The sequence below is a fragment of the Rhinolophus sinicus genome, linkage group LG11, assembly GCF_036562045.2.
Source record: "Rhinolophus sinicus isolate RSC01 linkage group LG11, ASM3656204v1, whole genome shotgun sequence".
Classification (NCBI taxonomy): domain Eukaryota; kingdom Metazoa; phylum Chordata; class Mammalia; order Chiroptera; family Rhinolophidae; genus Rhinolophus; species Rhinolophus sinicus.
This window is the reverse complement of record NC_133760.1, coordinates 19641865-19655000: the sequence shown is the minus strand read 5'-3', so window position 1 is coordinate 19655000 and position 13136 is coordinate 19641865. Positions and strand designations below refer to the sequence as shown.

At 58.3% G+C, this 13136-nt stretch overlaps 1 protein-coding gene across 5 annotated transcripts in view; it reads left to right on the top strand.

The window, feature by feature from the left end:
• Positions 1-13136, top strand: part of GSE1 (Gse1 coiled-coil protein) — a 419721-nt gene that overhangs the window by 371631 nt on the left and 34954 nt on the right. For 4 of the 5 annotated variants that reach the window (XM_019747104.2, XM_019747103.2, XM_019747105.2 and 1 more), the window contains exon 3: positions 10357-10575. The exons of the other annotated variant lie outside the window; for it this stretch is intronic. In XM_019747104.2, the coding sequence (XP_019602663.2) occupies positions 10357-10575 (219 nt within the window). The remainder of the gene's footprint in view (positions 1-10356; positions 10576-13136) is intronic. 5 annotated transcript variants of the gene reach the window in all.

Below are 13136 nucleotides of genomic sequence, written 5' to 3'. Positions count from 1 at the left end.
AAGGGCTGAGGAGGCAGATCGAGGATGCCTGCCTTGCACAGATAGCTTTTGTCAACCTCCACGCAGTGTCGAAGGGACAAGTGCCCTTAAATTCTCTCTCCCTCTCTCTGATAGAGTAGCTTCTCACCTGAGAGGTAGGGCAGGAGCTGTTTGAACACTCAGATTCCTGGGCCCCATCCTCCCTTCTGCTGGGAGGCAGCAAGAAATAGGGACCCAGGGGCTGGTCAGGCAGCAGCCTCTGCTTCCCCCCCCCCCCCCAGTCCTCATTCTGAGGAAGGACCTGGCCTTGACCCCTGCCCTCCTGGCCTGTTTCCCCACCTGCTGGCCCCCGCCTGCCACTCCATGGAAACTTGGAGGCGGTCAGTGTCCACCTCCTGGCCAGGTTGGTTTCGTCTCCTTGAGACCGCTCATCTGCATTGGACACCTTTGACCCCCACCCACTTCCTGCACCCCACACCTCCAGAGTCACTGAAAGGGCTCCTTTGTGAGCAAGGCTCCCCTCGGAGGTGGCCTGGTTAGCTCAGGTGCTGCAGGGATGTGGGGTTCAGGATGGGGAAAGGTTCCAAGGTCAGGTCTTCATTCTTACCCCTGGCTTTATGTCATCTCCGATCCTCACGGTGCCATCTGTAAAATGGGTTTGGTACATAGGTGGGCACTCTGACAGCAGCCAGTGGTTACAGGACTAGGGTCTGCCAAATGGGAGGTGACCGCTGGGAAGGGGTCCTTTCCAGTACCTTCGCATATTTAAAGGGAAATTGCCAGTACAGCAGCAGGGAAAACTGGGTTCCCATCCCCGCTCCTTAGCCTCTTGGCATGCAACCTTAGACCAGGGCATGATTCTCTCCTAGCCTGTGGACCCATCTGTAGAGTGGGGGTAAGAGGTGAACCATGTGGGATAAATTCGTGGGGGGGGGCTCCTTGGCCTTGGGACCACCAAGCCCAGTGCCGTGGGCCGAAGGGTGATGGAAGAGGGGGAATAAGGCCAGCTGGGTCGGTCCTTGGCTCTGTTCTGGCTCAGCAGTGTGACTGGGGCTGGCCTGCCTGACTCCCCTACCTGCTGTGGTCTGTTCACAGAATTACTGTGATGTGTGACTGGTGCTCTGGGCAAAGCAGTGCGGCCCCTAGAAAGAGCTCGAGCGCGAGCTGGGGAAACCATTTGCTGCTTTTATTCCTCCAGTCGCTGTTGTCAGGGAATGGCTTCCGGGGTCCAGGATGCTGGGCTGCAAACTGGAGCATGTCTCTGTCAGCCTTTTCTTGTCTTAATTATCTGCTTCCCCGTGGCTGTTGGGCCCTTCCAGTCCCGTTGCTGCCAGTTTCTGCCTCTTTCCACTCCCCACCCCTCCCAGGAGGGCCCTGCCACCCCCTTGCTGCTCTCAGCCCGTCATCTGTCCTGCCCAGGCTTCTCAGACGAAGCAGCTTAGAATAATCACTGTCAAATGTCGCTGCCATCTGTTGCCTGACTTCCTGTCCCTCGCCTCCACCGGAACCTCCGGGACTCCTAGTTGTCTATGGCCTTGAACCTCAACCCCTAGACTGTCCTTGGTGGCCTCTGTCAGTGGGCTGCCCTGGGGGCCAACCCTGTCACTGTCTTCACTACTCACTTGGTGGCTCCCACCAAGACGTCCCCCACCATGAACCAGCCTGGGGCCTCAGCCTTGCTGGAGCTGCCCCACCAGACCTGCCCCTCTGGCGAGGTACACTTGCACCAAGTGACCCATGTGTGTAGGGGTCTCCTGAAGGTTCTTCACCTGCCCGTGTTCTCCCTGGAACCTGGATTTAGCCCCCTGAGGGCCCCCCACCCTGAGTTACTAATGTGGCAGTAGGCAGGCTAAGCTGGGGAGAACCCTAAATGTTACCCCCAACCAACCTTCATTTGCTACCGCTGTGGGGGCATCCTGGGGCCTTGGGCCAAACCCAGTCACAAGGTGGCTGTTGGATGACCCCAGAATTAGCTTTGTAAACATCTTATCCTATGGTACTAGCTCTGGGGTGTGGGGGGTGTTGGTGGTGGACTCACCCCTGGGAATGGGCTCCCATTCTCATTGATTAGGGTTCTGGCGACACTTTCTGCTCATAAGCTCCTGCCTTAAGCATTCTGTAGTGACTTAATAAATGCCGCTGAGTGACAGGTCTGAGCGGGGGAGGATGGCAGCCTTGTCGTAAAATGAGCTGCCTTGTTACTCATTTCGCTCCTGGACCAGGCTCTTTTGTAGGCACCCTGGCTGGCTTCCCCTTTCTTTCTCATCTCTCCCTTCTTTCCCCTTCCTCCTACACCCCCTTGGATTCTCTCGGTCCTTCTCTCTGGTTCCAGGTCAGGATCCAGGCCATCTTCTGGGGCCTTCCCCTGCTCCAGCAATTAGCAAAGGCTTTGGCTCAGCCTCCCAGCGACTCAGGGCATTAGCCTTGGGGAGTAAGTCCAGTTCAGGGACTCAGGGCAAGAGAAAGGCCCATAGTCCCTTTAGAAGCCTACAGCATGAGGGGGTAGCTTTAGTAGAAAGAGAACTTGAAGGCCTCAGCAGGCCACCCCTGTGCATCTGGGAGCAAGAAGACCTTCCCCACTCTCCCAGCCTCCTCCGCACCCCCACCCCCAAGGAAAATTGCTTCGTGCGTGTGAGCTCAGAACCCCCGAAGGCAAATATAATAATGAATTTATTATGAAGCCGCTCAAGCGCCCGGGATCACATGTCGCTGCACAGGGTGACCCAGCCTTGTTAAGGCTGCAGAAGCATCACCCCTTTGGAGGGCGACTCAGGGATCGTGGGGCGGGGGCTCCGGGGGCCCCAAGCAGGGGGATGCCCTTTATTTGTTCACAAACATTTCTTTCTGCAGTAATGAAAAATTACCCAGAGGGGTGATTAGAGAATGCAAGTCCCGATTGTGCGAGTGGGGCCTGAAAGTGAAGCCCTGCTGGGCCTGGCCTTGCGGGGTGTAATTACCCCAGGGGGGGCCGTCAGGGAAAGGGGCGGATTGGTGCTTGAACCGGGAGCCAGCAGAAAATTCATCTCAGCTATTAGCTTGTAATTACAGAGCATGGAGGGAGCAGGCCTGAGGTCTGGAGCCGGGAAGAGTGGGGATGAAAGGAAGCAGTAATTACGGGGTCCACAGGAGGCCAGGAGGGAGGCCGAGTGCTGATTAATAAGGCCCCTCCACCATGGCGCAGAGGAGGGAGCAGGAGCCCAGACCACATGTAATGGAGGGGTGGGGGCCTCCCCTACTTTTTAAACCCTGCTGTTTGAAGCCTTTGGACAGCAGGCGCCCCATGGGGTGTGTTCTGAAGAGCACAGAGCAAGGTGTCCTGGGCGCCCCAGCCAGGCCCGCCCCTCACACTTGGATCTTTCTTGCTTTTTCTTTTTTTTTTTTAAGCTTTGTGCCGCTTCTGGCCATATTAGAAACCCAGGCAGAGGAGAGAAAAAGTATTGATCAAAGATACTACACTGCGTATGTAGAAGCAGCAGGAAAGGTGAGGGCCTCACCTGGGTTCTTGGACAGGTTGGGCCATCTCTGCTTCTCCAGACCCTCATCCTCTGTGGAATGGCGGGGTCAGGTCACTTTGTGGGAGCTGTTAGCCCGGTGGCTTTTCCTCTCTCCCTGCACTCAGCCACTGGCAAAGCGCGTGGGCTTCAGGCACTGTCGGGTCAGTCCTGGAAGGGCCCAGGGGGCGGAAAGCTGCGGCTCAGAGGGTCCTGGTCTCTTGGCTTGAGGCGGGCCTGGGAGCTGTTGGATTTCACCTCTTGGGGTCTAGCTGTGCTGGCTCTTTTCTCCCGGGGGGTGGAGGGGACAGCTGATGGGGGCAGGAGGCTCTGTCCAGAGGACAGCAGCCTGTGATGCAAATGAGAAGGCCAGGAGGCCACAGGACCGGCTTATCCTCCTGCTGAGTCAAACATGGCAGGAGAGCTTGTACAACGCAGAGAGGGAGCCCATCCCCGCCTCCCCTTGCCGCCCCCAGCCCCCTAGCCCTCATCCATCATTGGCCTTCACGCAGCGGAGCTTATTCCCAGCTGTTAGGATAATGAATTTACATGAGCTGATAATGTAGACAAGAATTCAGTCAATGGCCAGGAGCACAGAAGTTAATAAATACCTCTCTAATGAGGGCAGGGGGAGTAGGCACCCCGGGGCCTCCTGGGGGTGTAGGGGCCTCCCCCTAGCTCCCCGCCACCCATCCTAGGCCTCCACAGCCACAGTGCTGTGCTGTGGCCTCAGCCAGAGAGCACCTGTGCATGAGGGGCCCAAGTCCTCCTTTCTGGGCAGGGCCTGGGGCGGGGGTCAAGAGCAGCAGACTGTCCTAGGAGACCTTCCCCTCCTGTGACTACTTAGGGGTGAGGCAGGGGTGGAGGGTTCTTGAAAGCTGTGCCAATCTACAGCAGGTCCAGGGTGACCCTTTACAGGGTCTCTGGGTCCCCCCAGTTTGGCCTCTGTCCTAGGTGTGAGGGAGCCGCCACCCCAGACTGCGGTGTTCCGAGGACCCCTTGCCGCCCCTCCCCCGTGGGCCCTCCTGATGCACACATGCTGAAGAGGAATGCTAATTTTAGACTCCCCTAATGAAGCTGCTCATTTGGAATTCTATTTTAAGTGACCTGACATCAGCAGAGCAGCTTTCCTGGCTCTCAGCTCCTGGAGCCCACGACTAACACCACGGCAGGGAGGCTGGCTTTGGGGGACCCCCAGCAACCCAAGGGGGCTGTACATGGGGCTGCAGGCTACTGGCAGGGTCTGGGGAGCAGGTGCCAGGCTTTGTCTGAGGAGGGAGGGGGCGGGCTCAGTGGGAGGGGAGGAGGGATGTCACTGTTTGGATGCCAGCGGCAGCTTGATGGTGATAGCTGGTGGCCCCTCCAAGGAGCGCAGTAGGAGGCAGAAGGACCTGCCCACGGGGAACCTGGTCGCCGGGGCTCGGGGCTTTGTATGGGGATTTGGGTTTGGGGCACCCCAGCAGGGACACCCCAGTTCCCTTGGCTTCTGCACCTAGTTGGCAGGAGGCCCTGGTCTGAGGGAACGCCCCCATGTTTCTGTTGGCCATGCCAGCTTCATTCAGGCAAGTTTCCATCTCTTTGAGGGCCCTCCTTTTTTGAAAATCTGGTTCAGTGCGGAGACACTGAAACATACGAGAGGTGAAAAGGATAAAAAAGATTTGCTCCTCTTGCAGCCACCTGAAGACACCCACTACTGGCCTTCAGGGGTGTGTGAGATTTTGGGGTCTGGCCTGGGATTTGCCCTGTGGCTGCCACCTGCCTATCTAGCACTTCTGTGCCATCCTGCCCAGCACTGGCAGCTGGCAGTCACAGCATGTCCACTCGGGAAGCCAGCTGGCCAGCCTGTCACACGGCCACTAGGCAGTGACCTCACATCTGCTCCGTGAGCCTCGGGGACCGGTCCCTGGGAGGTGCAACAATTACATAGCCTGTCCTCACTTCCGTATTCCTCCTCCCTGGAACGGTGTGGGCCAGGGGCACGGCCGAGCTGGCTCCCCTCCCGCAGCCCCAGAATACGTCTGGATCTGGGCCCTGACCAGCTTTATGTAAACAGGACATAGGTACTATGTTCAGGGAACTCGGTCCTGCTGCTGACCCTCTGTCAGCCCTGGGATCCAAGCCTGCCCTCCCCATCCGTAGAATGGGCACAGAGATGTTTGTTGAAGGGTTGTCGGGATTTAAAGAGAGGTGTCCAGCTCTTTAAGGAATGGGGGTAACGGAGGGGGTGTTAATGGCATCCCATAGGTTCATTTGGGGGACTCTGGGTAAAAGGCACAGAGTACTTCTTCGCAAATGGTTGAACTTCTTAGACTTTAAGAAGGGACATAAGGGGAGGGAGATTGGGACGGGTGGGTCTTGATCAGTCAAACATGCGGTGACTGTCTGATGCTGCATAACTATCCCACCTTAAATGTTCAGGGATTCATGAGCGGCTCAGCTGGGTGGTTCTGGCTCAAGAGTCTCTGATGAGGCTGTAATTGAGCTATTATAGGGCTGCCGTCTCATCTGAAGGCTTAACTGGGGCCGGACGAGCAGCTGCCAAGATGGCGCTTTCACACGGCTGTGGGCTGGGGGTATCGGTTCCCTGAAATACGGGATTCTCCACAGGCTGCTTGAGCATTCTCACAGCATGGTAGCTGACTACCCTCAGTTCAAGTGATCCCAGAGAAGGAAGTGGCATGGTACCTTTGATAACCTCTCCTCGGAAGTTACACACCCTCACTTCCGCTGTATTCTGTTTATTAGAAGTGAGTCAATAAGTTTGGCCCACATTCAAGGAAAGAGGATTGTCTCCACCTTTTTAAGGGCTGAGTAACAAAGACTTTATGGACATATTTTTTTAAACCACTGTATACAATAGCCCTCCCCCCTGTCCGCCCCCCCCCCATCCATAGAGGATACATTCCAAGACCCTCAGTGGATGCCTGAAACCATGGCTAGTACTGAACCCTTTGTATGTGTTTTTTCCTATATGTACATATACTTTACAGCTTCTCTTTGGTGTATTCCAATTGCCAGCATCACTACTGTTGCATGTTGGGGTCATTATTTAGTAAAACAAAGGTTAGTCGAATCTAAGCACTGAGATCCCGCAGCAGTAGATGTGACCATCGAGATGGCTACTGAGTGACTAACAGGCAGGGAGCGTACACGGAGTGGACGCTGGGCTGAGGGATGATTCACTTCCCGGGCGGGACGGAGTGGGTCAGCGTGAGATTTCATCACGCGATGCAACCACCACAGTTTAAAACGTAAGAATTGTTTATTTCTGGAATTTTCCATTTAATGTTTGGAGAGACCTTGGTTGACCGCAGGTAACAGAAACCTTGGAAAGCGAAACAGTGTAAGCGGGGAGCTACTGTAGTTAAATGCATTGCAACTCTGTGTGTGTGTGTGGACGTCTTTCGGCGTGGGTTTCAGGGTTAGGCGTCGGATGGGGCAGGTGGTATAATGAGCGGTAAGAACGCTGTGTCTTGAACCCCAGGAGACAGAGTTCACGTCATAGATGTTGTGCTGCTTAACTGTGTGGCCTTGAACCATCTGGATGACCTTGACTCGTCTTTGAACAGCTCCTGGCTTCAGTTTCCCCACCATGCCCTGCTGGCCTCCCAGGATTGTCTGAGACCGTGAAGACTTGGCACAGGGTGGGGGGCGGCGGTAGGTGATGTCTCTGCCACTGTGGCCTCTCCCACGCTAATCTGAGAGATCACCCGAAAATCCGAATGACCTTTGAGGACTGCTTAGATGCTCCCTGGGTGAGGGAGCCCCGGGGTCTCTCCTCACACACCTCATCTCCTGGGCAGCCCCTTGTAGTGTGACACCTGTCTCTGAGCAACTTGTCAGGACCACCAGGACCTGGTGCACGTTGCCCGGCCTGGGTCCCCACAAGGACAGACCTCTATCAGATGCCACTTTGTATCTCTCCCACCCCTCTCCCCAAAAAATACAAACAAAAAACCAACAGCCCAGTGAGTGTGGGTGCCGAGCAGGACGCCGAGGACTTGCGGACTATCTGCATCAGCTCCTGTGTGTGGGGACACGTCCTCGGGTGTCCCCTGCAGGCAGCAGGACGAGAGCTCTGGTCCCCTCTATCCCAGGGTATCCTGTATGTCAACCTTCACCAGCTGCCACTGCTGCCTGCACAGGGACATGAAGGTGGCCCCTTGCCCAAGGTGTGCGTGCCAGGCCAGGCCTGGCTGTCCCCCCGGCCTGGGGAAGGCAGCAGCAGGGAGGGCTACCAGGCGGGGTGTCGGGGTGATCACCCCAAGCAGCCCCCAGCCTTCTGACACGTGCGTTGCCTCTTCCCCTTACAGCCCTAGGTGAGGTGGGCAGCACACATCGGGTGACGTGTGTCCCCGTTTGCTGAGCCCGACCTGTGTGGCCTTGGCCAGGCTACTCACCCTTCCGCACCTGGGTTTCTGCCCCAGTCGCCGACTGGCTGACCTTGCTCTGAAGCCCCGTGCATACATTAGCGCCGTAAGTCCCTAAGGGATTAATCTCACGAGGTCTCCGTATCCTCATTTTACACACACGGAGACCAAGGCTCAGAGTCAGGGAGGTGAAGTTCACTCGCCGAAGGTCACACAATTAGAGGCTGCAGAGCGATGAAAGCCCCAGGCGCCTGGCAGCCAGCCAAGTCAGTCCTGAGCCCTGACTTCCAAGCCCCTGCTTTCTGCCCACTCTGTGGCCTCACCCACAGCTCCCATCCTCTCTGTCCGTGCTGTCCTGCTGTCCACGGGAGGAGGAGAGGGTGCCGATGGCAGCCTGGAGCTGAGCTGCTTGTGCTCAGCGGTCCTCACGTGGCTGGCCGGGTGCCAGGTTGGCTGAGAAAGGACTGTTGTCAGAAACCTGCATTTTCTAGCAATCAGGCTGCCGGGGTGGGGACCCCATGTGCCCCCAGTTCTTGGGTTTCTCTGCTGGGCTTGAGGTGGTTGTGGACATGTGGCTCCCTCCCCTCCCCTCTCCCCCCGCCTCACCCTTCCAGAAAGAGGAGGACCCCAGAGGTCAGCCTCGGGTCGGTGCCTCTGCTGCTCAGTGGGGCTGCTGCTTGTGGGCACTGCTGCCCACGTGACCGGCCGGCAGCTGGGAGGCCAGCCTGCCGGCCGTGGGCGCAGGGGCTTTTGTGGGGGTCCTTTGTTCCCGAGGTACAAACTCTCTCCCGAGAGAATGGTGTGCCCTCAAGCTTGTGCCTGCCTCAATATTGTCTTTTATGCTCCAGACCCCCCCTCCCACTACTGCCGCCATGCACCCAGCCCTCGCCCCCAAGATTTCTTTTCCTGCCCGGCAGGAGCGCAGTGGCACCAGCACAGCCTGAGCCTCTGGCACTTGGGGTCTGGGACATGCATTTGGGACCCATGGCCTCTCCTGGCTAGTTCTGAGGGCTAGGCCCCTGAAGCAGGTTCCAGTCAGACCTGTTTGGACTGGAGGAGGAATCCCAGAGGTGAGGTGGGCTATGGGGCTGCAGAGCTTCTTGGGGTGGGGGCCACAGCCTGGGGCGGTGGCCCACGCCTCCCTGTGGGAAGCCCACGTCCCTGCCCTGTTGTGTTCCTGGGTTTTCTGTGATTGTAGGCCTCCTCCCCCCATGACTCTAAGGACCCCTCCCCAGATAACATGGCATTTCCCGGTCTCCGTCTGGGAGTTTGGAAGTTAATTTGCTTCTCCCTGCGCATGACCTGTTGCCCCTGCCAGCTATACGAGGCCACCAGCCTTGATTTACTCTCCTCCAATGCACCAGGGCGAGGGAGCATGGACCCAGTCCGGGCAAGTGGCCCTGAGAGGACACGAAATATTCATAGAAAACTTATTTATGGCACCGCTTGCCCAAGACAGAGCTGGACCTTTATTGATTCGGCACATGGGGCGGGGAGGGGTTCAGCCTTCGCGCTGACACTTGGGTAGGACTTGAAAGGCTGGGGGCTTCCCGGAAGGCGGCCGAGTCCTGCCCCATGGCGTGTGATGTCACCCTGGCAGGCTGCTTCTCCTCGACCATTTCCACCTGACCTTGGCCCCTAGTGAGAAGGGGGTTTTCCCCGCCAGTGACGGTTAGTTCTGCAGTTTTGACTCTTGAGCCTGTCCAGGCCGGGTTGGCACCTGGTGAGGGCCCCTGACAAGGTTAGCGGCTGCTGTGGTCTGTCCCCCATGGCTCCCTCAGGGCGGACGCCGCCTGGCTCCCACAGGCTGCCCTCTGAGGTGGTGCCTTCTCAGCTGGAGACCAGCTGGGGTCCCTGGGTACTTTGGTGCTCAGGAGGGTGTGGTGGCAGCAGACAAGGGCTCCCGGCCAGCCTGCCTGGGTCAGCTCCTGGGTGTAAGCCTCCATTTCCTTTTCTTTACAATGGGGATAGTCACAGTGCCAGCCTCACTGACGCTGTGCCAGAGGCCTGGCAGAAACGTGTGTTAACCGTGAGCTGCGCCCTGCCTGTCTTCGTTATCATTGTTAGTTTGGCCCTTTTCCTTTCTGCTGGCGTTCTTCTCTTTGCTGTGAGAATGCTGGCCCCGTGCCTCGTGCCTCAGTCTCTCACCCCCACGCCCTGTAGGAGATGCTTTCAGGTTCTCCCTCGCCTGCTCCGCAGCCCCGGAGAGATTGTAGGATTGTGTGGACCTAACCATTGGGCCTCTGGAATCACTGGGGTCCTGAGTACAACATGGTTCAATTATTGATCCAAGAGGGTGGGGGGGTGCGGTGCCCTTGGACCCTCAGGGATGCTCTCTGGACTCTGGGTTCATAGCTTGTTCTCTCTGCAGTGCTGGCTCTGTCTGCTTTGCCTGCCCAAGCGGCTCCCACTCCCTGCATGCTGCCTGCTGCCTGGACCCCCGGGTCCCCGGACCTTGCTCTGGTGCTGGCCTCCTGCTCTCTGGGTGACCTCTGGTTCTTCTCTTCCTGTTTCAGGCATGAGCCATGAGCCCAAGTCCCCTTCACTAGGAATGCTTTCCACCGCGACCAGGACCACCGCCACCGTCAACCCCCTCACCCCCTCGCCGCTCAATGGCGCCCTGGTGCCCAGCGGCAGCCCTGCCACCAGCAGCGCGCTGTCGGCCCAGGCTGCGCCGTCCTCCAGCTTTGCCGCCGCGCTGCGCAAGCTCGCCAAACAGGCGGAGGAGCCCAGAGGTAAGAGGCGCCCACCAGGCCGTGGCCAAGGGAGGGAGAGGAGTCCCTGCCATCCCACCAGAACTCTCAGCTCCTGAGAGGAGCGGGGTGCAGCCCAGGAAGCAGCTGGTCCCCACGAGCAGGAGTGGGGGTCCCACCCACGTGCTCACATGTGTTCTCATCGGCTCTTGGTTCTCTCGTTCTGGTTCTGTGTGGTGGGGCAGCACAGTCTGAACTTCGGGCCCTCCTGGACCCTGCCTGGCCAGCAAGTCCCCCCCAGCCCTGGCACCTTTGCTTGGCTTCTGCTTCTGTTCTGTCCCCCACCTCTGTCCTTTCTTGGCTCCAGAAGCCACCATGGTGCTATCGGCAGTGGGGACATGTACCCAGTGGCCCATGGTGAGGAGGGTGTACGTGCTGGGCCACAGGAACCCTAGCGGCTGCGGAGGGCGTTCTGTACCCTGACCCCCCTCCCAGGCTGCTCCCGGGCAGCCCATTCCCCAGGTGGCTTGTTTCCTGAGAGCCCAGTGGCTCCAGGCTCTGACGTGCCCTCCAGAGTGGCAGAGAACACAGTTTTCTCTGGAAGCTCGAATGATCCTGGAGTGGAGATCCCTGCGGCAGCTCAGCCCACCCCTGCCTCTCTCCTGGAGACAGGAATTGGATGGTGGCATAGACAGAGGTACAGAGTCCTGGCTCCTCTTGTCATTTGGGCAGTGACGTGCTGTGTGACTTTGGCTAAATACTGACCCTCTCTGAGCTTCAGTCTTCCCTTGAGTATCTCTATACCTCCGGCTTTGGGCACTTCTTGGGGTGACCATCTCGCTGCCCATGTTAGTCCTGGTCAAGGGCTGCTGGCTGGACGAGTAGGGGTGGGGATCAGTGTGTGGTTGGAGCTACCCGGAGACTTGGGTCCCTGCAGATTTGGATGCAGGCCTCAGACACGCTCTGGACTTGCTGCTGGGAGGCAGGGAGGGGGGTGACTCCAGGGCAGAGGAAGCGGGTACCCTGAGTGATTCTGCCCGCTGTCTGCCTCGCCGCAAAGGTTCAGGGCCTGGCGTGCGGGCTCCAGGGCCGTCGGGGGCACCCAGGGAATACTTGCTCTGCAGCCTCAGTGGAACAGACGTTTGCCTTGTCTGGGGGGGGGGGGTCTTCTGATTTCAGACTCTCGCCTCTTCCCCAGGCTCTTTCTGCTCCCTGGTTGTTGGATGGAGGAGGAGGTGTGAGGGAAATCAGCTTAGAATTGACGGGCAGGGAGAGACATTGGCCCAGGAGGGAGGACCACTGGCACCTGGTGTTATGTCCGCCTGCTGTGGGCTGCTCGGTCGACTTGGGCAGAGTGTGGCTGCCCACCAACTGCACGTCCGTGCATGTACGCCCCTCCTCACTCTCCATGCTCCCATGGGGACGCCGGCCGCCATTGAGCAATAGGCTACAGGTGTCAGGAGGCCGTACTGCTCGGGACCACAACACGCCAGGCAGCTGCAGAGCAGATGCCTGGAGGAGGCAGAGGGCCTGCTGAGCCCCTGCCCTGGCCCACTGACTGAGGCCCTCGACCAGGCAGCCTGGGCTGGCTGCAGAGCACCCTGGGAGAAGCTCACACAGTGGGAACCAGGGCTGGAATCGAGGCGTGGGGGTCTCCTTAGAGCCAATGAGAAGCTCCTGGAGCAGAATTTGCCCGGCAGCAACCTGCTTTGGCTGTCTTCTCTCTTAGCCTTCCAGAAGGCAAAGAAAAGGGGCTGGCACAGCTTTCAAAGCGCCTGTCAGTACATCTGTCAGCATGTGGGAGGATGCTGGTTCCGCCTGGGCTGAGTCACCCCAAGTGTCAAGGCTTCATCAAGCAGCTGTGTCCACTCCCAGCCCACTGGGCTTGAGTCCTGGGGTGACACCCCACATCTGCAGAGGATGTGGCAGTGAAAGGGCACGTGTCCCTCCTTGCTGAGACAGGCAGTGGGGAAGTTTGCAGACATGGACTCATGCACAGGCTGTGGGCACAGAGCAGGAGCTGCCTCGGTGGCCCTTTGTCTCCGATGCCCGAGGCTGACCCAGTGTCTGGCTTGAGTGATGGGCCAGGAGGCAGACAGTGTTCCAGAAGCTGCTGGGCCTTGTTGGCCAGGAACAAAGTGTGCTACTGGCGGGGGTCAGGCCCTGTGGTTGCGACCAGGATGTTTTGCGTGACGCCCTAGGAAGGGTTGGGAGAGAGTGGAGAGGGCTGAGTGTTGCTGGCCCTGAGCTCTTCCAGCTGTCACAGCATGGCATCCGCTGCTGGCTCACCTGAGGTTGTCCCCTTCATTCTGATGAGAAAGCTGGGGTTTGAGGGGTTCAGCGTCGGTGGACTGTGGATGTATGTGGACCTGGGATACCCTGATACTCGAGTTCTGCTGTGTATGTGCCTGGGTCTTGTCACCGTGTCTCTGGCTCCGGCGGCCACGAGCAAAGTATGAGACCACGAGCAGTGGGGAGAGTTTGACGCCATGGCAGTGAGCTCCGTTTTCGGTTCTCTGTCTGCTCAGCCCCAGTCGGGCCTTGGTTTGAAGAAATGAGGAGATGCTCAGTTTCTCTCTGGAGCGTCCTCTGGACCACACCCC